The sequence below is a fragment of the Orbicella franksi genome, chromosome 4, assembly GCF_964199315.1.
Source record: "Orbicella franksi chromosome 4, jaOrbFran1.1, whole genome shotgun sequence".
Classification (NCBI taxonomy): domain Eukaryota; kingdom Metazoa; phylum Cnidaria; class Anthozoa; order Scleractinia; family Merulinidae; genus Orbicella; species Orbicella franksi.
The window spans coordinates 4,154,607-4,178,896 of record NC_138148.1 but is presented as its reverse complement, the minus strand read 5'-3'; the positions used below and the strand labels follow the sequence as shown (position 1 = coordinate 4,178,896).

At 39.0% G+C, this 24,290-nt stretch overlaps 2 protein-coding genes across 2 annotated transcripts; one reads left to right on the top strand and one right to left on the bottom strand.

The window, feature by feature from the left end:
• On the bottom strand, window positions 1-3,877 carry LOC145486034 (mediator of RNA polymerase II transcription subunit 29-like). The gene is made up of 4 exons (XM_081464733.1): window positions 3,794-3,877; window positions 3,022-3,080; window positions 1,710-1,794; window positions 1-922 (listed from the first exon to the last, which is right to left on the bottom strand). The coding sequence occupies exons 1-4, from the start codon at window positions 3,875-3,877 to the stop codon at window positions 725-727; spliced, it is 426 nt and encodes a 141-aa protein (XP_081320859.1). The 3' UTR covers window positions 1-724.
• A 56-nt stretch (window positions 3,878-3,933) lies between these two features.
• LOC145486030 (WD repeat-containing protein 27-like) lies at window positions 3,934-23,201 on the top strand. The gene is made up of 24 exons (XM_081464726.1): window positions 3,934-4,074; window positions 4,655-4,796; window positions 5,363-5,490; window positions 6,168-6,281; window positions 6,673-6,724; window positions 8,113-8,183; window positions 8,849-9,168; window positions 10,572-10,675; window positions 10,895-10,986; window positions 11,179-11,274; window positions 11,642-11,760; window positions 11,875-11,972; window positions 12,779-12,860; window positions 13,345-13,437; window positions 13,796-13,902; window positions 14,278-14,367; window positions 14,502-14,677; window positions 15,165-15,301; window positions 15,657-15,754; window positions 15,842-15,963; window positions 16,741-16,941; window positions 19,653-19,751; window positions 20,526-20,589; window positions 23,083-23,201. The coding sequence occupies exons 1-23, from the start codon at window positions 3,934-3,936 to the stop codon at window positions 20,586-20,588; spliced, it is 2,745 nt and encodes a 914-aa protein (XP_081320852.1). The 3' UTR covers window position 20,589; window positions 23,083-23,201.
• The last annotated feature ends 1,089 nt before the right edge of the window (window positions 23,202-24,290 follow it).

The following is a 24,290-nucleotide window of genomic DNA, read 5'->3' as shown; positions in this document are numbered from 1 at the left end:
ATTTATTTCAACACATACAACACTTACATGAGTTACAAATACTTTACTTTACGTACACTTAATCCATAATTCTTTTCTCTGCCGTCAAGAAATTCTTTTGTTTCTGAAAATTTTTCTTCCAAAATGCAGTTCGATATCTTTTATTGTCAAATCTCCTCTCTCATACGTTATTGTTGAAAATCTCTTAACCTTATCTATAACGTATCAGTGCTTTTCCACAATTTACACCGCATTCGATTAAATTCTGTGGAAGTCACATTAACCAAATGAATTATCATTTGGAACCGGATCAGGAGGACCAGATATTTGTTACCTTCTTTATCTTATCCAGATTTTCTATAATATTCTTAACGTGAAGCAGTTTTTGATCATACGAGTTTAAACTTAAGTCAAGTGTTGTTTGAATAAAAACTCTGAGTAACATCGTGTCTTTACACTAGCACTCATCTTCGACAGATGCCTGTTCTGAACTGTTGACAGCAAATGAATACTAGCCACGTCTGAAGCAAAGACGGGAGGGAGTTCCGAGAACAAAAGAAATAACGGCCTTTTCTGCTGCTACCAAAACCTGACAACTTTATCTCAAAGTTCGCCAATCTTTGCAAAAGAGCCTTTCAAATCTTCAGTTACGCAGCATGGAGTTCATTCACAGCTCTTCTTCCAGTGGTCTATTTCTTTTTCCTGGATAGAGTGACTGCTTCACGCATGCAGATGACTTGCAAAACTAAGGTAGCTGTGCAAGGCAGAATTCTGAGAGCATATCATGAAGTTCTTTTGTGGCTGCTATCTGAGTCCGTACAGTAGATAGATACTCAGTGTATGTCTGTGTGCCTGTGCTGTTTTCCGTTCTGCTGCTGATCACAGGTTTCGGTGTGTACTTTGCACTGTCCTGTGTTTGATTGACTGTTTCCCTCATCAGCCCCTAGAAAAAGAAAGAAAAAGAAAGAGTATATTTTGTATTTTAGGCCCTGTCCACGCTACGCCGGAGGAACTTGAAAACAACGTTATCACTCTGAAAATGCGTCGAGTGTTTTCCGTTCATACTACGCTGGAGAAATTTAAAAACGCGACAATCACGGGTCATTTGGGATTTTGGTTTGAGGATGACTGGGTCAGGGAAATCACGTGATTATCGTGACGTCATCGTTTTCGAAATGCTCAGTTTTCGAGGTTGGATTGTTTCACCATGAAATGAAATAACCAATCCAACCATGGTAAAAAAAACTTCCACAACTTATTGAAACTTTATTCCATTTACTGGGTTTGAAATGTTGTTGTAGAACTTAATTTCTTTGTGTCCTTCAACGCTATTGGTTCATTGATGAAAGAGTTCGCCATTCTGTTCTCAATTACTTTCTCAATTAACATTCTGATTGGTTTTAAACTTTGTTTTATAAGTGGCCTGGTTTTAGAAGTTACACTGTAGGACCATTTGTTGTCTTCGTAACAAAGTCTTGCAAGCAGAAAATAAGTAGACAAGAATTTACATTCTTTCTTGCTTTTGAAAGTTTTAGTGGAGTATGAACTTACTCAAATTTAATTTTATTATTAGTTGAACCATGGAAACTTAGACAGGACAGAGACTCTTGTACAGCTCTCATTCTTCAACAATAATGACATAGTTAATAATAATTATTATTGATGACTCCTGTTTTTGTTTGGCCAGGGCAATGAAGAGTTAAGACACAAAACATTCAATTTGTTTATACCAAATAAAGCTGCAGCTGGTCACAAGCATTATAAAAGTCTTCTAAGCTTTTCTCAAGTCTGTTGTTTGCTCCCTCAACTGATTTCCTACACAAAGAAGAAACAGATTATCGACAACAACATTGACTTGACAAATACAATAGAATCACATGAGTTGCTTTGCATCCATCACAGAGCTTGTGTTTTCCATCAGTTATTAAATGAAGTAAAGTGATCTCCATGTCGTGTTTAAGGAGCTTCACACGGTAAGGTCTAAAGCTTCACAATCAAAATATGTTTCTCTTCAGGGGGTGGGTACAACTAGACATAGGCTGAAATTAATGTAATTCACACTGGGGGAAGGGACAATCTGCCCACAGACTTAACACATGAACTGTTTTTAAGAAAATGCTATCAATTTTTGTGACTTCACTGAAAATATTGTTTATTTGAAAACACTGAAATGTTAGCAGTCATGGAATTTGAACTGAAAATTACTAAGCACTAAATTTAAGTCAGTTTTAGTGGTTTCCTGATAGGAAACAAAGACATAAACAAATCCAAGAAGCAGGAGTGAAAATGGTGAAAACATGACTAATTTCCACACCATATAATAAGTCACCATACATCAAAAGGAGGTAGAGTCCCACCCCTTCCTCCAAGCCTCAAAAGGACCAAATAAAACCTGACCTGAAAAGGGTTAAACTGAAAACAAACTTAAGGCATCTACAAAATACAGACAAACATGGCAGAATGATCATTCACACCTGTCCAGTAACAAATGGCTCTGGTGCTTAGTTCAAATTTAGCACCAAGTGATGGATGATCATACAAGAAGAGGTCTTATATAATTTTTCCTATGTTGCAGCTAGACATTTTACACCTTATAACATTTCTACATGACAAGATGACCAAAGTACTTAGTAGTTTGCAAACTGAAACAAGTTACTGTAGTAAAGTTATTCAGAAATCTTGTGGCCTTGTGCTCAACTTAGATTGAAAGAAGAGAAAATTTTTGCAACTGTAGGAACTTTGTAAATACATGGATCTGGAAATTGAATAGAAGTAAAGAAAATGGTTTCTTGTACTGTAATGATGCACCTGTTGTCAAGAGGAATTCAATGTTAATTTGCAATAATTATTGTTAATTATTGTAAAAAAATGCTGGATGGGCTAAGCAACCCTGGTTAATGCTGTCAACTCAGAAAAAAGAAAAACAGAAAAGAAGAGGGAAGAGTGCTTACTTGAGGGGGAAGTTATAATTTTCAAGTTTTGGCTGATAGAAGGGGAGTTTAATCAGAGAGTTATGATGCCACAATCAATCAATCAACTTACGTTCCAAGGTCGACTTCTGCATTTTGGTTAATAGCCATATTTGCTGATCTCATAACAATCTGTGGTATAAAAAAAGATAATGGATTATGAATCTGTTATCATAAGAACTTTCAGTTTATTGTTATATTTTTAGTTATCTTCACGAAACATATCAAGATCAATAAAAGAGCATTACCTTCTTAATATTTCAGCAACAGTGAGTTTTTTTTTATAAGAGTAATGACATTTGGGATCAGGGTACAGTGTGTGATAAGATCTTAGGCATTGCCAAGGAATGTTAAAAATTTGGGGGAATCTTGGTTGTGCAAATCAGATGTACATGAAAAAGATGGTGAATGGCAAACGCGAGACTTTGCGAGAAGGCAAGAATAGCGTTTGTCTCTGTGAGCCCAAGTCATTTTGACTTCTTCAATTGACGACCGAGACTTCAAAGTGTTTAAATGCGAGCTCGAGTTCATTTTATACCCGTCAATACAGACCCAAAATATCTTTTCTGATTTTTACGATTACAATAATACAGTCATGTACTTCCTGCTCGAATAATAACTGCCTTTTCCAAAATCATCAGAACAAACATTTATTATTTTAGGTCGAGTAAGCTTGTATCAAGTAAAAAGTTTAGCTCAATTGACTAACTAAACTTATATAAAACTGTACGATGAGCGACTTGTGAGAGGAGAAGAGTGGAAAATGGCACACCCAAGAACTATGGTAGCGCTCTGTAACGTTTAAGATCCTTTTCAGTGTTTCCCTAGAGTACTGGAGTTCTCACCGCAAGAGTTTCCTTAACAATTTTGATCCTTTGGCCAAGTTCCGCATCAAACGCTGAACCAGAGGTCGCCATCTTGGATTCCATTTGTGAGCCTGCACTGTCAGGTACCAAGCGGTCGTTATCAACAAGATTTGAACAAAATGGCGGCAAGTCACGATGGATTGCTCCGAGTTTCTTCGTCCCCAGGACAGTTACAGATGTCCTGCACAAGCGATTTCATTGCATTGCCTTTAACAAAAACTATTGTAGGTGTTTGGTGGGCTGGAGATTTGACTAGAAAGGTATGCTGCATTCCAAAGAAAATAATGGAGTAAGCGTTCTTGCTAAGCTGAAAGACTCTTGCAGTGTATAAAGCTGAAGTATAAATTATAAGCTGATCTTTACTTTCCTCTGTCTGGATTTAGCTCAGAATATTGAAAGCATGATCAGTAATGACATACATTGGAATGTGTTTGTAGAATGAAAATATAAGCTTATGTTGGAAAGCATGTTGTATCTTCGTAGATTAGATCGATAAAACTATTTTTAACTGTTTTTATTACAATATTCTCAGTAACACAATTTTTTTTCTTGTTTTCAAATCGTTACATTTTGGTGAACTCTTGAATACTGTTGCCATCCTACATGCATCTCTGTAAATAAAATGGCCTTATGATGTGTTACAAATGGTTGCTATGGTAACAACATCTCTCAACAAAGTTATTTATTGACCTATTGTGCAGTCATAGTGGCCTAATAGTTAGCGTGCAGAACTTTGGATTAGGGATGTGGGGGCTGGAGCCAGAGTTGTATTCTTGGGCGAGACACTACCCTCACAGACTAACCATACTGTTATTTCATTTTTCATATTTTGCTTTTCAGCCCTTACAACTATCTGGTCACAGTAAAATCATAAGTGCTACTTGTTTTGGACAGAAGGACAGACCCCTTCTTCTCTGCACAGCTTCAGAAGACTTTATTTACATATGGAACATAGACAAGATTTTAGCTGTTGACAACATCAGTAAGATTTATTTACTAATATCCCAGTTCCTAGAATTCTATTGACCTGGTTTATAGATTTACGTATTAAGGATTAATTATATGAACTCATATGAGCTCAGTTAAATGACCTTGCTCTCCATGAGTTCTCGTAGCTCAGTGGATAGAGTGCCCGCCCGGTGTTCGGGAGGTCATGGGTTCGATTCCTGCCGGAGACTCAGAATTTTTCTTTGTCCCACGCTCGTGTCATGTTGATTAATTCGCCTTCACATTTCATTACTGAGCTTAAAATTCACCATCTTTATTAACTTATCACTACTCACGATGAATTCGATAGCGTTGATCCTAGCAGTATGCAGGACACCTATCATATATGAACTCAGTTAAATGACCTTGCTCTCCATGAGTTCTCGTAGCTCAGTGGATAGAGGGCCCGCCCGGTGTTCGGGAGGTCATGGGTTCGATTCCTGTCGGAGACTCAGAATTTTTCTTTGTCCCACGTTCGTGTCATGTTGATTAATTCACCTTCACATAAGGATTAATTAGTAATAATGCAATATCAACATCTGACTTGTGTTTCAACTGTAGCCAGTGACCACAGCAGTGGAATACCTGTTGGTAAAGACTTGGGACAAGTACAGCACCTTAGCTTCAGTCTGACAGACAGGCTGATCACTGCATGCATTGAGAAAGAAATATGGGTCCTGAACATCCAGGTGAGCTGTTACAGAAAAAACTGAGATGTGGTAGATCATACATGATCCGGATCATGTCTACAAAAGACATCCGTGGCCAAGTGACTATCGATACCATCGATCGACCCTCGATCAACTCTCAATCAACCCTAGATCGACCCTCGATCAACACTCCATGTACATCTCAATCGACACTCGATTGACATCTTTATCGATACTCGGTTGACACTAAATTGGCACCCAATCAACGTCCTGATTGACACTCGATCAAAACTGGGTTGACACTCGTTCGTCAGTTGGTCAATAGTTGGCATAGTGTCAACCCACTGATATATATCGACCGACACTTGATGGCGTGTCTCTATGAAAAATAGTCAGCTGTCGACCGACTGTTGACCAAGATGTCAATCGACTGTTAACCAAGTATGGATGGAGATGTTGATTGCTTTTCCAGAAGCAAACCGTACTGTATATACGCATTGATCTAGGGTTTATTAAGGGTATTGATCAACACTCGACCACGGATGCCTTTGGTGCACTTGATCCCATGATTTTTGGTCCTATAGCCTGCCAGCAGGAGAGATAGAGGCACCTCTATGTATTTTCCTTGCCTTTCCTCCTCTGCCTAACTAATCAGCTTTGAAACTAGATTCCTAGAGTAAAGATGTTTTTACATTTTTGTATAAATGTTTTTATAGACAAGTAAATTGGACACCCTGCTGGAAGGACACACTAGCCTTGTGACATGTGCAAAATTTTGTCCAAACAACGAGTCAATAATTGTGTCCATAAGCGAAGACAGAACTTTCAAGGTACATAAAATTACATGTTGATGTAATCATTAAAAATTTTAGTACTAGTCAATCATAATAACATCATGTGATATGTTACAAAGATAGCCTACAGTGATTAGAAATGTTTTTAAAATTTGCATATGTGTTATGCTGAAACTGTCAGTCTGACAGTAGTATTAAGTTTGTAAACGTTTACAGCATATGTTGGCATATGTTGCATATTACCACACCCATCAATTTGCTGGATGGAGAAACAATGCTAGATGGACGATTAAGCCACCATGTATTTTTTGCAGAGTGTACTTAGTAAACACATAGCTACAGTTTTATATATTTTAGCTTAATCATGTGGTCATTTTGATTCATGGTTTCTTATTAATTTGTTACTGTTAATCATTATACGTTGAAGGTGTGGGATATTGAACAGTCTTGCCTGGTGTATCAGTCAGCAATTTTGTCAGGTAGGATGATTCTGCCAGAACTGTCAAACTGAAAATTAAATTACTGTTATTTCCATTTTCCTCTTAGCAGTTGAAAAACCTGGATTTTTGCTGGATGTATTCAAGCATGAAACACAAATTTAAAATAGAGATTTTCTCTTTTTTGTGTGTCCAACTGCCAGAACAACATACATGTAATTTGAACCTAAAACAAATTTCAGGCTTGAAGTGTGAAGGCAGGCAGTTGGTCAGTTAATGAACAATTATTGGATGAAGTTTTTGTGATATCCAGAATAATCAAGGTCAAGGTAGGGGTTATCAGCCGAACCCAAAGACTGAGGCTGATAACCCTTACCGAGACCTTGATTATTCTGGATATCACAAAAAAACAAATGTAATAATTGCTTTATCATACATTGAATGAAAAAAAAATGGAAGTCATGTTTTTGCTTCTTCACTGATGGTAAGCAAGAAAAGCCCGTGAACTTGACAGATTACCCTTAGAAATCATGCACTGCGGTCGTACATGACATGATTACCCGTGACCTTGAGTGTCCTTGACATGATTATTGTGTAATCTGCAGCTAAATGACATCACAGGCACTGATTTTGAAAATTCACTGTACACTTTCAGCCAATCAGAAAAGAGATATATGTATGATATGAGATGTATAGTAATGAAAATTAACATTGCCTGAAGATAAAGAAAAGTTAACACCCAAAACAACCTCCATAGAATGGGGAACAAAAACAACCCAAAGGTGTGGTCCAAGAAAAATTACAAGGAGCCCAAAGGTCCCTCACCATGAAATCCTGGGTGTTCAGCACTTAAGCTTATATGAAAAAAGTAAGTTTCTCTAGTTGCCCAAAGGCAAAATTTAGTCGCCTGTGGCACCAGGATGCTTCTAGAGCACATCCCTACAACCATTCACTCTCAGGCACACTGGGATCTATAGTAAGGATGTATGTATTACCAGTAAGTAGAAACTGGATGCATAGTGAGACAGAGGGTTTTTTGAGTGTATGGTTCCAGAAAATAGCCACACCCACACCAAGTAGGGTTACTAGAAATTCCAAGGGGGAGGGGGTCTCAAAAGCTAAACTTTTTAAAGGAAAGTAGGAACCAAAACTGGAGTTTTCAGAGTTATGGACGGGGGGGGGGGGTCAAACCAAAAACCCCTCTGTGGGAAGGGTATGATACTTTCTGAACAACACAATTTCCTCTTCTTTTGTCATCTGCATTAGCTTTGGTTGTCACATCCGTGGACATGATGTAGAATACAATATTATCATGTTCTCTACAAATAAGGGCAGTTTAATAACCAGAGGTTAGCTGACACAAGAGATGCTCTATTTCTTTTGGAGTGGACTTATTATTGGAAGTTTACAAAGCCCTTGAAATCTTTCAGCCCACCCATTCCTTTCACTGGATATTGACACTGTTCAAGATCAGATGGCTATCGGTTCTGCTGATGGAAAGGTAGTTATAAATTTATTTAATAATGGAACAACACAACTTATGAAAGAAAAAGTAAATCTTGTCCAATTATGGCTCCCATGATTGTAACATCTATTCCATGTTGAATTATATTCAAGGGCTCATGAACCCAATTATTGGCTTATTGTAAAACCGAAAGCTTAGGATATTCCTGTAATTTATGATTCTTGTAAAAATGGCCTGCAAATGCAGCTGCCTGGCATTTCTTTTCGCTGCATTTGAAGCCTAGTTAAAAATGTAAAGTAGTAACTAATTTTTATGTTCCTGGCTTTCAAACTCTATATACTAACAAATTGACGTCAGTTTTTCATGCTTCTGCCTGTTATTGATCATGAATTTTGTCATAACATTGTCAAAGTAGCTATGGATCCACAAGGTGATACCCAAGTGGATCCACAGACCACTTTGAAAATGTTATGACGAAATTCATTGTCAATAACAGGACAGATGCATGAAAAACTGACATCAATTTTTTTTTTACAATAACAGAATGTCAAAGTGTCCACTTTCACTCAATGACACATTGCATAAATGATAAATTCATGTGTCTGTTCGCTTATTGACAATGAAAATTAGCCGATGAACATGCAAGAATTTCTGCAGTTATCGTAAAATACTAAATTGCTGATACTTGCAATATTTTTAAGGTTCACATGTATGACCTGACATCTGATGGTGGTTATCAATGCCTATTTGAACTGGATATGGGTCAGCTGCTACAGAAATACTGGAATCAGAAGGAAACATCCAAGGCCACATCAAGTGATGGACCATCGTTCATCAGCAGTCAGCCATCATGGCAAAAGCAGGTTGTCCCTGATGATGAAAAGGAATCCACTTTGGAGCCAGGTACAACGGTGCTTGGTGTCTGTTTTATCAGGAATCAACAACAGCCCTGTGCTGAAGGCAACTCTAGTGTGGCTCTACACAAGGTCCTATTTGGGTCACAAAGTGGATCAACTATAAAGTAGGTAACACAGGAATTTTGTAACGACTTAGGGGTAGTTGTTTTCTTTGGACTCACAGTGAAATAAGAGTGTTGTTTCTGATAGTTATTAGATATTAGACTCTAGATCAGGATCCCTGTGTTGAGAGCTTACCAGGGTTGTGTCATGTTCATGGGAAAGACACTGTCACAATGTCTCTTAGTCTGCTGGCGGTCTTTTTCTCTCTTGAAAACAGGTATTCATAAGGCACGACGTTTCCGACTAGAGGGGATTGGGGCAAGACATGGGCCTGGCACTCGCAAGAAGTAAAACAGACCTTTTTATCTTGTCTCGGCCCAAACTCTTTTCCTCCATATCACCCTTTTGCATTCTTGTTCACAGACTAACACTTCTCTGACCCTAAGAGTAAAGACCAGCTACCAGCAGTCTATCTTGTCTGAAATATCTTGTAATTCCCACCATGATTTTGAGAGAAAACAGACTGCCAGCCTTTAGTGCATATATGGGTTATTGACCTTAAGTGTCCAGTTGGTGTGACTGGGTGTTTGCCAAGTACTATTTTTTGGCATGTTTTTTTTTTTGTTTAACTGAGATGCAGTCGAGGTCCATAAACATTCAAAAGGAGTAAAGCCAATATCAGTCTTCTTGACCAAACAAGTGTGGCTATTGAAGGATTTATATTTTTACATGGCATAAGGAACAAAATTCAAGATAGCCCATCTTGGCTTCTGGGGTAGCCAATCATGGGATTTGGTTCATCTTGCCTTCTCACAGAACTAGCCATATATAAAAATGAGTAGAACCATCTTCTGCTGGAACCTACAAATAAGAAAGTTCTCAAGCCTATCAAATGAAAAAGGCAACTCTTGTATTGACCCTGCACATGGTGAAACCTGGACGTCTTTACCAGCTGTCCAACACGCGCTGCCCATTGGATTGTTATGCCTAATTATTATATGGCTGTGTCTCACAAGGACTGGGAACTACCGAATTCACGAATTTGATTGGCTGAAATTGATATTGACCACAGTCTAGATTTTCCCATCTAGACCGGCATCTAGACCGGTTTCATTTTGCGTTGAAAAAGTAGCAAACTCAAATACAAAAATGTTCACCGTTTTCTTTTATTTTCTTCTCAATCATTTATGGAAGTGCCAAAAAGCCTGATGACAGAAAAAAGAGTGAAGGGTACGAGCAAATTTTGGCAGGTTTAAGTTAAGCTCATCTCTGTTTGCAGGCAAAATGTCAGCAAATCAGTTACATTAAACAAATTAAAGTTTTCTTCTTTGCCATATAATAAACATCTTATTAACCGAGCTTAGTCGGTCAAGATTCTCCCATACAGACCTCCAGCTCGGTTAATAAGAGCTAAGTAAAAGACTCTTACTGAGAGTAATTATATTGTTTTTTCACATACTCCTAGGGATGTATTTCATGTTCCATCTATTGTTGCCATAGCAACCACAGCTGCTGTTCTTCTACTTAACTGTAATAGTCGAGAGCCACTTTATATTCTAGACTTCCAAGGTGAGTTAAAATGAGTTTCTCTTTACAAAATTCTGTCCTTCTTGAAATGGTTCAATTTAATACGATGTTGACAATTATTGAATAATTCTACATCCTTGCAAAGTTTCTGGCCACTCAACTTGCAGATATCAGATTTCATGGTGATATTGTTTAACAGCAACTTTTCAGTTTGAAAAGAAAAAAAAAAGAGTTATTATAATTACTTTTTGATTTTTTCAGAGCCTGTTTTATCCAGCAATGAACTTGATGTGATACAGTACAAAATATCTACACCAGGTTCATTTACCTTTGCTGAAAGACCAAACGGTAGTGTAAGTATCAAGCAGAGAAAACAATTGTTTTGTGTTTTAAACACCTTCCATTATTGCCAACGTAAGATAGAATTGAAATGCTCATTGCACTCTCCACAGGTGACTCATCTCCAGATTTCATTGCTGTATAATTACATCAGTAAAGTTTCAAGGAAGAAATCCAAACTGCTTTTGAATTTTGTCTTGTTTCAGGTTACCTGTCTTATTGGCAGCTTGTTTCAAAACACTGTCAATGTTGTCAACATTAGAATTCCGTCAACTAACAAAGAAGTAGAGAATGCTACAGAGGTATGAGATATACCTGCTACATGCTGAATATTCTGTCGTTTAAGTTTTCCCCTTTTCACATTGCTCTGTTGGTTCCCTAAACTTCTATTAGAACCAAATGAAACACTAACGAGAGCATGAATTGTACAATTTTACCAGTGTGTGTTTACATCTCCTCTCTATTTTCTAAGACGGCAGTTCAACACACGAAAAGAACCGTAAATGCAGAGTATGAGGAGGTTGGGCACTGCGCCCGTCCCCATCCCCCTCGTGATAGCTTTGCTAGTGATCATTTTTCGCTCACTTCATGATCAGAAATCGTAAAGGGGCTCTGACTAGTCTAACGTCTCCTCCTTTATTTTAATTCTGGGTTCCTGTACCTTTTTAGGTCTTGTCTCAAAGGTTATTCCAGTCAGTAGGTTTGAGTTCCCTTGGCAACGAAGTTGGGGAAACGTCAGCGACGAGGGGAGCAGAGATGGCAACAAACACTATTACCGTGCTTTCAAAGTATGGTTACCATGGTTACGACAGTGATCAACATTTCAGATCATTTCATTTCTCCTTACAATGTTAATCCATTTTCGAGCGAAGGTTACTTCTTTTGTTTTGGTTTGTTTTCAGCTCTCCTCTCTGTAGTAATTCACCCTTAAAAGCAGAGCTTGTACCAAAAACAGCAGCAAAACAACAACAACAACAACAGAAGAAGGCGTCCCAGAAAGGTCAGTTTTGTCCGACAGTTTTTCTCTGTGTATTCACCAGTTCACAACGTGAGAGCAGAGTTATTAGTGCATCGGCGGGCCAGTACATACATACATAGAAACAATTGTTAGATGATAAAGGTAAATTAGAGAACTTAAGGAAAGCACGACGGCAACGGCAACGAGAACGGCACCAAACAAAAAGGTTTAATGAGTAAAACAATGGCTGTGCACGTGCGTTATAAATCTTTGTACATTTCTTTGCCATCCTCGGCAAAACAACAACGTGAAATGACAAAGTCCTGCGAATTTTGAAGAACACGAACGACGGCGGCTAATTTTTCGTATATTTATTTGGAATTGAAGACCATTGAACGCTGGCGTTACATATTCAGCTTGAGCGAGTTCTGAGACCAATAGGCGCTCTGAACAGATCTGGACAATTTCGAAATTCGAAGATAAAATATCAATTCATTTTTTACGAGGCGTTGTCCTCGCAGTCACGGTCGTTATTGTTTAAGTTCTCTATTAACCGCCAAGGCGCGCTTGTGAAGAGAACTTCTGAGCGAAAAAAGTGACTAGCGCTCTCCATAAGTTTTTAACACTGTAGGCGTATGTATCCGATTACAGGTATCCAATTGCAAAAAGTTGTAATGTGATACCTGTAATTGGATACCCACGTGATCTCACACAGATTACCTAACAAATAAGCGCGCCGAGAACCAATCACGTTGGAGAATTTTGTTATAAATACGATTAATCAGAAAACACTTGTCTGAGTCTTATTAATGCTAAATGATCTTTGTTTTTCAATTCAATATTTTTAGGGATTAAAACAGGCGTTCGTGATCAGCCTCTCACATTCCACTCAAAAGTCAAATCATCTGGTTATACCGCGGCGACTCCAAGGCACGTTTCGTTTCGTTTTGCTTTGCATTTTTATTCTCTAATATAGTGTTGTCCGAGGATAAAAGTTAGATCCTCAAGGGGCACAATACCCCTTTCAAGACCTTTTCTAGGAGCAATGTTATAGCCGGATTATTAACAACCAGCTGTCATTGTGTGGTGCTTGACTTCCCGCTCTTTCAAAAGCGCGGGAAAGTCATGTCGGGCAGGTTACAGGTGTTTTTGAGTTTGAATCCGATTGGCTGAAAAGACAACGTCTACTCACTGATTGGTCAGATCAAGTTCGGGTTTTAGATTTCAGAAAAAAATTATTCAGACAGCAAATGCACATAAAACTAATCTAAAACTTGCGCTCTTGTACAAAATTTGGTTTGCTTTCCTGTTTTTATGTTAAACTTAGTGTGTTCCATACTGCGGGGTTTTTTTTATTTTTCGGCCTCAGTGACATTAATTTTGTCTTTTTAATTTGTCTTGTCTACTTTTACAGATCTAAAATGTTTTCCCCAAACACGAGCCATTCAAAGTCAAAAACCACTACAGTTTCCTTGAAAAGGGCAACCTTCTCTTCCTCAAGCTCTGGGTAAGTTCGTTCTGAGCTAAAGATCGCTTATTACTGACAGGCAAATTATTACAAGCGGCTTATTGTAAAGGTTGTGACAGATATACATACTATATCTGGCCGCCATATCCACTTATTAAAGTGATAAACTAATATGGGGAGCCAATACTAATGAGTTCAGTGTTTTTCAGATATTGTTTGAGATTGTTTCTTAATAGCTTGGCTGCATTAAAATGTACTGACTGCCATCTTTGATGCTTTCAATGCAACCTTGGTCTTAACCTTTTGGTAAAAATGATCCATTGCAAAGCAATAGTTAAGACTTAATATACACATTACAGACTTAAATGTTTGTGAATTTTACACTTTCTTTTCAAAGGGCAACGTTGAAGGAATACCCGGTAGATAGCGAGGCCCCAACTAATCTGCAGTATAAAATTCCGCTCACTGAAAAACCCACTCCTATCAACAACGTCGTGTTTGCAGGTACGGCTGTGAAATGTGTGGTTTTTGTTTAGAATGTGCATAGTTGCGTTTCATTGCGCTCCTTTCTGGCTTAACGAGACGCTGTATTGATTGCCGCCACTTTTCCTAATTTGCACTGTCTACAGAAAAAAAAAAAAACAGTTTAAATGTCTTGGTTTCTTCTTTATTCAAGTATAAAAACTTTACGAGACGTTGCTTAGAAACAGTCAGCCCGCGTGATATCTTCACAACTGCTTCTTGACCCCGCTTGGTACCACTAGCGCGGGAAAATGCATAAGCGATGAAAAGAGTGAGAAAGTGTGGCCAATTTTTTTATGCTCAAGTTAATTTGTTTCTGCTGTGTGTTTCTTATCATGGCTTTTTGTTGATCCACAGGAGATGGAAAGCATGTCGCTTGTGCCCTAGTTAATAAGAGTGCTCACATGTTAAGACCTCCGCCTTCAACCAAAGAGACAGTGTTTACTGGTTAGAATGCCCTTTGTTGTAACTCCCTGTTATATTTATCTTTTAAAAAGGGAATCAATCCATGTCGTGATCTTTTGGTCTGAATACAAACTAAAGACGAGTCTTTTGTTTCTCTCTCTCTCTCTCTCTCTTAGGTCATGACGGATCAGTGACCAGCGTTAACTTCAGCCACGACAGCCGCTGGCTGTTGACGTCATCATGTGACAGGACAGTCAGATTGTGGAGCCCCGCCCACTCAGACCCTTTGATGGTATTCTCGTCTGTCAATCATAACTTTGCCTCTGAACTTGATAGTTCTGTTAAAGTCAAGGTTTGTGTGGTTTTCGATTGAACTATGTATCGCCAGGCGATGCTTAAGATTGTTTCTTGTATCTTTAAAAAGTAATTAACACCAAAACCAAGCTTGATCTGACAGCTCCCTGGACTTCCCTCGTTCCTGTCACCAGATTGATTTTCCAGATCTTTCCAGTCGTGCAATTCTTGTTTTCCTGCTCACGCCGCCGTTTTCTTGTTTTCCTGTGCTTTTCCACAAGTTTCATGTTTTCCCGCACTTTGTCCCGGCTTCCCATTCTCGCTTCGAATACTAAAGTACGGTGGGTGTAGACAAAGTCTCCTTATCAACTAACTGTCCGTCTTAAACGATTAATCCGTGAAACGGGGTTTGAATGTAACCAGTTGGCTTATTATTGCAGTTTACGCACTGTATACCAGATCTTTTCCGGAGTTGGTTATCAAATTCCAGACCAGTTGCTACCTTAAGTAACAGAATTTCTCATGTAATATCCGTTTCTCGACAGGATAACCCTCCTTTTGGTAAGGAAATAATCCAAGCAAAGTTTTATTATGTGGACAAGTTTGTTCTTTTAGCCAGTGGTAATGGTCTCCACATGTACAAGTACCACATTGACGCCGGGCAAAAAGATGACGTCAAAAGGTCAGGTCAGCGGTATATTGAATTCTCCACATGCGTAAAACCATTATCAACGCATCGATGAAAGAGAGGCACAATCTCGAGTTGTTTTTAAAGTGCTTGTCCAATTTTTGTATACTAAATGTAGCCAAGAACGGTCAAACCTCCACAAACGGCCATTTCTCTAAAGTCATGAACATTTATCCACTGGATCTTGACCCTTTTAACAACTGGACCCACGATATTTTCGTGTCGGTCTTGCCCCAAAACCATTCACTCTACTATGGTATAAATCTACCCACTGCAAGTCGGACCGTAGAGTTTTTTTCTAATGCAACCTTTCACCCGCATTGCAATAATGACATTTTTTTGTGTGCAGATACCAGACGAACAACAAGTACAAATTGGTAAAAATCTTTCATCAAGAGAGAGCGCAGCAAATAACCTGTTTCTCCGCTATCAACGGATTTCATTCCTGTATCCTTTTGTTCTCTCCCTGAATTTTTGAAAAAGATGGTTTTCACAAGTAGCTGTTGTTTATTGTTTCTTTGACATATTATCCAGATATAGTTTTGTGCTGTGGCTCCAATAAATCCATCCAGGTCTTTGATATGAACGCGGCTCACACAGTCCGGGTGGTCCTGGACGCGCACTCTCGGCCTGCACACACGATACACCAGAACGAGGTAAATCACAGCTGCAATTAATTCAATTTGTCATTTTTCCTGCCAAAGCTGATGTATCTTATCGCCTAACCCTGCTAGACGAAAAACACAAGAGTTTGGATGAAAGAAAAGCGCTGAGGGGTGGTCAACGCGTTCTTTAAAATCCATTGGGGCTTTTATCTAATCATAACACAACTTTCAAATGAACACAACATGTGTAAGAATTACAACTTGCTATAATGTAACTATTTTGTTTTTTACATAGCGTGGTAAAGACGTTAAACTCAGGAACACCAAGAACAAATCCGGCTAGCCACTACAAAAGTAGAACGGAGTGTTTGAAATTAGAACATGTAGATCACGCAACAAGCGCCTTGAACCACGCGGGCATGCTAAGGGACGGAGCCTTTTTTTTCGGGGGGGGGGGAGGGGGTGGGGGGTAATTTCCAAATAAAAATTACTGCACAGCAAAAACTGCTAAAAAGAATCGTCGTGCAATGTGAGCCACAAGAAAAAAAATCGAGCAAGTGCTTTTGACTAACCAGGTCCTGTGTTTGACTCAAAAAATAATTCTTGCACAAACTATTGTCCACCAAAAGAAAGATGCGCAACCTTGAGGTGGAAAAAAATTTCATGCTTCAAACAATCGCCCAAACCCCTCCCCACCACCCTTAAAGGACATCATGGTCCTTCCCTAACTACAGTAATCCTGTATGTGTTGTGTGATTACCGAGGATAAATCTGATCCTTGTACGTTCTTGTATTTATACCACTTTGGAAAATGTTTCACTTTCCTAGGGTTCAATGTTTGTCTCACACCCTCCTAATGCCTACGACCTGTTTTTGACGGCCGCAGTGGGTGATGGGATAAAATTATGGGACTTGCGCACTAACAGGTGTGTTCGATGGTATGATGGTCACGTGAACAGATCTCAGCCAGTGGGTGTGGCGATCAGTCCGTGCGCAAGATTCATTGCTACTGGTTCGGAAGACAGATCGGTAAGTTTGCTAATACGTTACTGGCATTACGTTTAGTTTTCGAACCTTTTTAGCTCATTTCGGACAAATTTCGGGCAAAAATTTCGGAACTGTGAGGAAACATAACTTAAGTAAATTTACGCCTAGAAAACACGAATCAGATGAAAAGACATCTGTGAAAATGATAGTTTTACTGCACCCTCGAGGTTTTACAGATATAATGAGTAGAAATTAATACAAATTCTATCAAGCCGTTATGTAGCTCAAGCAGTGTCTCAACTAGAGTTTGCTTCATAAAGGAATCTCAGAGCTTTAGAACCACTTCAAAATTTTATACTGTACTGTAAATATTTCGGACGTTTAAAATTTCGGACGGTTAAAAATTTTGGACAGTTTTATTTTCGGACACCGTTTTTGTCCGAAATTAAAATCGTCCGAAATGTTTATTAAGTAATGCATGCAGTTTAGATTTTGAGCGTGCTCGTTGTAATGGTAAACAGAGTAGAAAAAGTGTTAATCAAAATTTGTTTCACGCTCGTTGAATCTATATAATAAAGCCCATCGGGAAGCTAAAGCCATGTATAATACGATGATGACATACTCCTGTTATTTGATAAAAAAACCTTGAGAAATGTGGTATGAGAACTGCTGTTTGAGAAACTCTCGTCGGTATCGTCGTGTTTTCCGAAAGTACAATCCTGACTCTGCCGAGCTTTCTTTATCAAGTTGTTTAGTAAAAACTGTGATAGTTTCTATTGTAATGTGGAAGATATTCAATCCTTTTAAGACTCCAAAATGTTCTTTAAAAAACCCAACATGGCCACGGGAAAATTTGCGTTTGGCTTACGACAGAACGTGATACGCTTGTTCGATTGATCCGAGCCTAGTACGACACCATATTTTAGCCAACACTTCAATATTACATGTCAATACCGTAAACAAGGGTGTTATATATCAAACAAAAACAAGACTTCTGGTAAAAGGAATGTTAATCCCTTCTTGGTCATCAGTCATGTGTCGATGTATCTATACTCTGAATATCGTTATTACATTTTGAAAATGAGATCAATCATTAAAATCCCCCACATTAGCTTACGTTACGCCTGATATGAATCTACGAAAGTATTATTAGACCACAGAGAAAGATTTTAGATCTTTTCCTCGACGATTACGCACTGCAGTGAGTAGTGCAAGCGTTCGTGTTTTTTTTTTTAGCGAAATTTTCGCTTCTCTTCAACAACGACTGAACGACTGACTAGCAAAGTGCACGTGAACAGCTCGTGTGAACATGAAATGGCCAGTTTCACAGCGGTCCACGTGATCAGGTCATGTAAACCGTCCATGTCAAAAGTTGTAGTCCAATATGTGTGTTACCTTCCTGCATTTTATTAGAAGACAATTTCCGAGGGTATAATGATATTTTACAAGCTAGAACGGGGATTTACGTCCACGGGAGTTGTAGGGGAGGGAGAGGTGTCGTTTCTCAAGTTGCTTGTTATTTGCGGGAGAAATTAGAAGTCAAAACTAAGAAACAACCAATAAGAGTGCACGGATCTCCGTAGAGCTAAGTCAACTGTTTGGAATTTTTCGTAGGTGTTGGGCGGCGACTTTACAAGCCTCTCCCATCCTGTTTCTCTTGAAGAGTCAATTATTTAAGAACTATTTCAAGTGGGCGTTGTTTTTGTTTAGAACCTGCAGATTGATATTATTTTCGGTGTTGATGAATTCAGGTCGTCGTAATTTGGCGCACTATTTACTGTATTGTTGAATTGAAGCAATATCGTATGTTATCAGGTCAATCGGCACGCGACAGAGTCCAAGTGTCTGAGAAGTTTAACAAACCTTGATCAGGGTTAATCACGCGGATTTTATTTGTGCGGTACTGTCTCAGGTCCCGTCCACATAACGCCGGAGAAATTTGAAAACAGGTGTTTCACGCTGAAAACGCATCAAATGCTTTCCGTCAGCATTACACCGGATAAATTTGAAAACGCAACAATCACCGGTCATTTTGGATTTGTATTTGAAAAAACTCGGGCAGGAAAATCACGTGATGATCATCGTGAGGTCATCGTTTTAAAAAAGCTCCGTTTTCAAAATGGTTTCGTCTACACTGAACGAAAAGGCGGCGTTTTCAAATTCCTCCGGTTTGAAGAGCGTTTTGAAAAGCTCCGTTTTCGCGACGGATTAGCGTGGACGGTAGGCCTAACCGTAGAAATAAAGCTCCGTTTCCAAATTCCTCCGGTTTGAAGAGCGTTTTGAAAAGCTCCGTTTTCGTGACGGATTAGCGTGGACGGTAGGCCTAATCATAGAAATAAAGCCGCGTTTTCAAATTTCTCCGGCGTAGTGTGGACTGGACCGGCTAAACTCTAGCTGTGAAATTTGAATTGGAGGTTGCGATCGAGAAAATACCGAAAAATTTTATAAAAAAGCATAACCTAGTGTGTGACCGTTTAAATAGCTAATGAACACCACTGGAATTTGTTGATTTTTATTCTTCAGCAAAATGAAATCTACATACTTTCGTATTACGCGAGACAATTTTTGATGATCACATTTAGCACATCTAAAAATTGTTTAAAAATCGTGTAGCGTAACATACCGTTGCTGTAAAAATTTTCTGTTAAAAATTGTCCTCAAAACTCTTCTCTTGTAACATACCTTTGGCAAAATGAGGATATCTCGCGCGTTCAATCCGTGCATTGTTTTCATTTAATCTGTTTTCATTTCAGGCTTACTTGTACGACATTCGAGGGAACACATTTTGCCATCGTCTAACCGGGCATACCGACGTTGTATCAGGCGTTGCCTTTCATCCGGCTCGGCCTCAGGTATTAAGGGTGTTCTTTAAGAATTACACTCGTCATATCACCATGACAACTCGCTGATTGGCCTATATCACATTTATAGTAACTGAAAGTACGATTGGCCCGAATTTTAGCCTCCTCCAACTCCCATGATCGATACATTGGATAGTAGTGTTAGTAGTGTAAAGGAACAAGCCACAGTTTAATTGAAAAGACAAAAATTCAGCAACTTTTCTGGGTCACTGACCAGTGTAATTTATGGCAGCCCTCCTTGTCCAAACCCTCGCATGTCAAATGCAACCAAACATGTACATCTCTAGCAAATTCTAAGACCACGATTGCAACAGTTTATCTTCGTCCTGAGGACTTACTATTTTTCTACTCTGTTTCAGGTTGAAATATAAAATCGTCATGAATGGTGGCCTCGAGAAATGGCGACTTTATTACGAGTTGACAAGAACGTTCTCTTAGAAAAAGAGAATTTTTTGAAGAAACTATAACAAAATATTTACTAGGGACAATACTAATCCGCAAAAAAACCTCATAAACTGATCAAGGGCCGCAGGCGGCAAGAATTAACTGTCGCTAAGGAACCACTAGCCAAAGTTTGGCGCCATAAACTGAGTTGATAATTTATGAGCCATGATATGTGGACTGTGTAAATCTCACCTGTATGTCAATCAGTTTTTCTTTCCGCGAAAAATTCTGATTTCTTCGTCTACGTAAAACAACACCGCGAAGGTACCGTTACCTGCTGCGACTTCTTAATCCAATTAGTCTTTTATCTTTTTTTCTTAGCTTGTTACCGCCTCGTTGGACGGCAAGTTACGGTTTTATTCTGATCAAGTGAAGCAACTTTGAGGTACGTTTTGCCTAAAATATGTTCTTGTCACCTACGAGTGGACTTGCCTTTGTGAGCGACAAAAGTTGGGGAAAACCAAACTGGAGAAAAAAGGAACACTTAGGTGATAAAAGTAAACTAACCTCTGCAGCTTCAAATGCTCGCTACGGCAGTTTAATGCACCTTTTTCAACTTCAAGTTGGGTTTCCTATCTAAGTGCTCCTCTTGCTCACCAACGCAGCCCAACGGTTTCTTTAGAAACTAATTCATTCAGTTGACGAAAAGGGAAATAAATAAAATCCCTTGCGCTGTGCAAACCGGGCTGAAATCTGCTAGAGGAGTTAAATATAAAACGTGAGATCCACCGGGCATAGTTTGGAATAAACATCGGGGGAGTTAAATCAAGGAAATACGGCATTTCAACTGTAGGAATACACAGTCTACAATCAGTGTGAATACCTAAGCTCACTTACCACGCTACCGGAAGAAAGCACTTGTCAAAACTGTTGTTGTTGTTTTCATTCAACACGGCTGGATAGTTTCATCTACGTTGCTATATTTACGATAACATCGAACATGGACTCCCGTTTAAACTATCAGAAAACTTTCTAAAGAATTGTAGTAAGTTACTAATGTAAACAAGGTATACGTAGTGAAGGGAGAGCTTGGAAAGGAAAAGGGAAACGTATACAACAACAGCTTGAAGATAGCAGTACTATGAAAGACAGTCGTTGCGGACTTGCCTCATGAAGTAGATCACTCTAAGATTAAGAATTAACCCCTCTATTTTGACAGCCATGCACCTTAAGCTTCACTGAAGCTTGCAAGAGACCCGCAGTTTATTCGGGTTCCAAAGTGAAATTTGAGAAAATACGGTACGAGAGGACATACAAGCTGGTTTCTCGTGATATTCGAAAAATAAGTTTATCCAAGTTGAATAATCTCTTTTCTTTTCTCAAACGTTTTGCGACTGAGTTCAGTTCGTGTTTCGATGAATAAATTATAAACCCTTGTAGAAAAACAAACTACAGTGCTTTAGTAAACATAACTTCCTAAGTTGAAAGCAATTTATACTGATATTTACTCCACTTGATCCAGCAAACGAGAGATCTGCCCACGTTTCAGTTAAAAATTGTTTTCTTCGTGGAATTGTTTCTGAAAAAGAACTCATTCGAGGTAAACGATATTTGTTTTTTTTTTCTGCTGTCCAAACAAAGTTACGTGCAAAACTTCACTTCAATTGAGCGGCATAGCTTAGATTCGAAATGTGGTCACGTCCGAGTTTTTCTGCTCCAGATTTGATTTTTTCGAAGTCCAAACGAGTAGATTAGCGACAGGTGAGTGTAAAATCGCATAGCACGGCACAAGAGCTCTGTTGATTTAAGACCGGCTCCGATAACCCACGGATTAAAATAACGGAAGGTGGGTCGGGGATTGTCCCTCCTTCGACCCACTCAGTTTAAAAATCTTGCGTAGTTGTTTGTAAAATGCTTGTTTTTCGAGGAACCACCTGTTACATTAATTGCTTGTGCTTGGCTTACATTCGGCATCTTGACGAAGTTTCTAGCATGTTACTCGACCGATTTTTTCGCCTGGTAACTTAGCAAAAGAAAATGGTTGTGATTTTATATGCTGGACGTGAAGTCATGCATTTCAATTTCCGGTTGCAGGTGGCCGTTTCTTTTTTCTCCCCTCCTTTTTACTGCCTGAGTAACAATAAATACACTGTTGACAGCAGCAAAGGATTTAAACACGCCAGAAATCAATAATTTGCCTGGATGCCTACAAGAAAGCAGAATATTTTGTAAATGTCCATTCCGAAAGCGGAAGTGTTGCGGACATGACAGGATGCTAGTGCCATTGTTTACATTACATTCCTACGGCTTCCTCCAAATATGGAACAACTGTCAATGCTACCTGTCATTCTTGTCCAAATAAGGGGGGAGTGACGTCAACCGTTTCGATGGTTGAACTTGGGAAGCAAGAAAAAGGAAGGACAATATTCGCCGGTCTGTGATTCCTTAGCAAAGCCGTTTTATCTTCTCTTTTTTGTTTCTGGAAGACAGCTCTTTAGCCGATTCAGAAATTTTCCGCAAACTTTAATCGTAAAGTGACAATTTGGATAGCAGTATTTGCAAATAAGGATTGATATCTCTGCGAATTCCGGGCTGACAGTCGGTGAGTTGTAACTGATTAGACCACTACTTCACCTACCTGCTAACTTTTGACAATGTTACCACCTCGTACTTAGCTGATAGAGATTTTTCAAGGTTTCCTGGAGAACATTGATTGAGCAAACGATTGCGCTGAAGAAATGTTTTGTCACTGCGTGAAACAAGCGGTTCTGAATTTCGCAACTGTGATTTGTAACTCAATTTTCTGCAAGATAAGCGCATTTTTGTCCGATCTACAGCCCCTACAGTATTGAAACCTTTCTAAAATGTCAAACTATGCAATGGCTAGCTCAGCCCCTGATAATTAATACTGCCTTTAATCTTTCACCTTTTCTTGTAGGATGATAACAGAACGAGCTCACGGAGTTAAACGAAAGCTACCTGAAATTGATGGCGATGGAGAGTTTCACGGCCGTTGTCTTCAACGACAAACAGTGTTCAATATTTCGATCTGCAAACTGCAGAAAAGCTTCACTAGGCCAGAGCCTGTCCTCTTCAGGACCGTGTTGATCTCTAATACGCTTCGTCTCATCGAAGAGGACATCAGAGAAGAGCGGAGGACTTTAGAGACCACAGTTTTGAGTGAACCTAGCGACGGAAAAACATTCGATAGAGCAGTCAACAGAGCTGAGCCAGTAACTCTCTCTGGCCACAATATCGGCACGCGATCACGCGAAACTTCAAAAAGTTCGCTAACTTTTGAGCAAGAGCTGAATATTCTGGGTGATAAAATGATAAAAGAACTTGAACTCGACATAGAGAAGACTAACGTAAACGAAGTGCGCGCCAAAGGGAAATTAGAAGCACTAGTTCAAAACCCCTCGCGCTCCGCCGATTCGAACAACAATACTTCGAGCTTCGAAGAACGCCACGAACGAACTGAACGAACGATCACGGATGACGTGATTCGAGAATTCACATGTGGAAGTCTTCTGGGGCTGGAATTAACCGAAGAACTCGAGTTTAAAGACGTTGATGTTTCGCTCTACGACTTTGACGTTCCCAACGGATCGTTTCCGATCGATTTTGATGAATTTTGCAGTGCTTGGAACCTTGGATCAACTAGCGTTGCTGCACGAAGTTTGCCTTCGAGATGTAGTGACAGCGTAAAGCTTGAAAGAGCAAGCGAACACGCTTACGATGAACTTGACCAAGTAATGCAAATTCTAGTTGGATCGTAGCTAAACTAGTATCTGGCCATAAATTTCAAAGTGAAAAAAAAGCTTTAGAACGTTGTTTATTTCTACAGTTCATCTCAAATCCAAAGGATTCGCAGCAGAGGTTACAGTCTATTTAGAAAGACGAGTTAGAAATTAAGATAATATTAAGTTTCAGCTTGTGGGCTTTAGTCTATTTATATTCGGTTTTGCCGATAGAATCCACAACTTTTTTTATATGCAATACGAAATAAATATTTTATGTGAATTTGGAGATGTATTTGAAGTTGTAACAGAGTATTTTTGCAGCATATTTGTAGGTAATTTATACTGTATTATAATATCTCTATGTATAACACGGCAAGCTTTGTAAGTTTACCGTGCTTTTGAA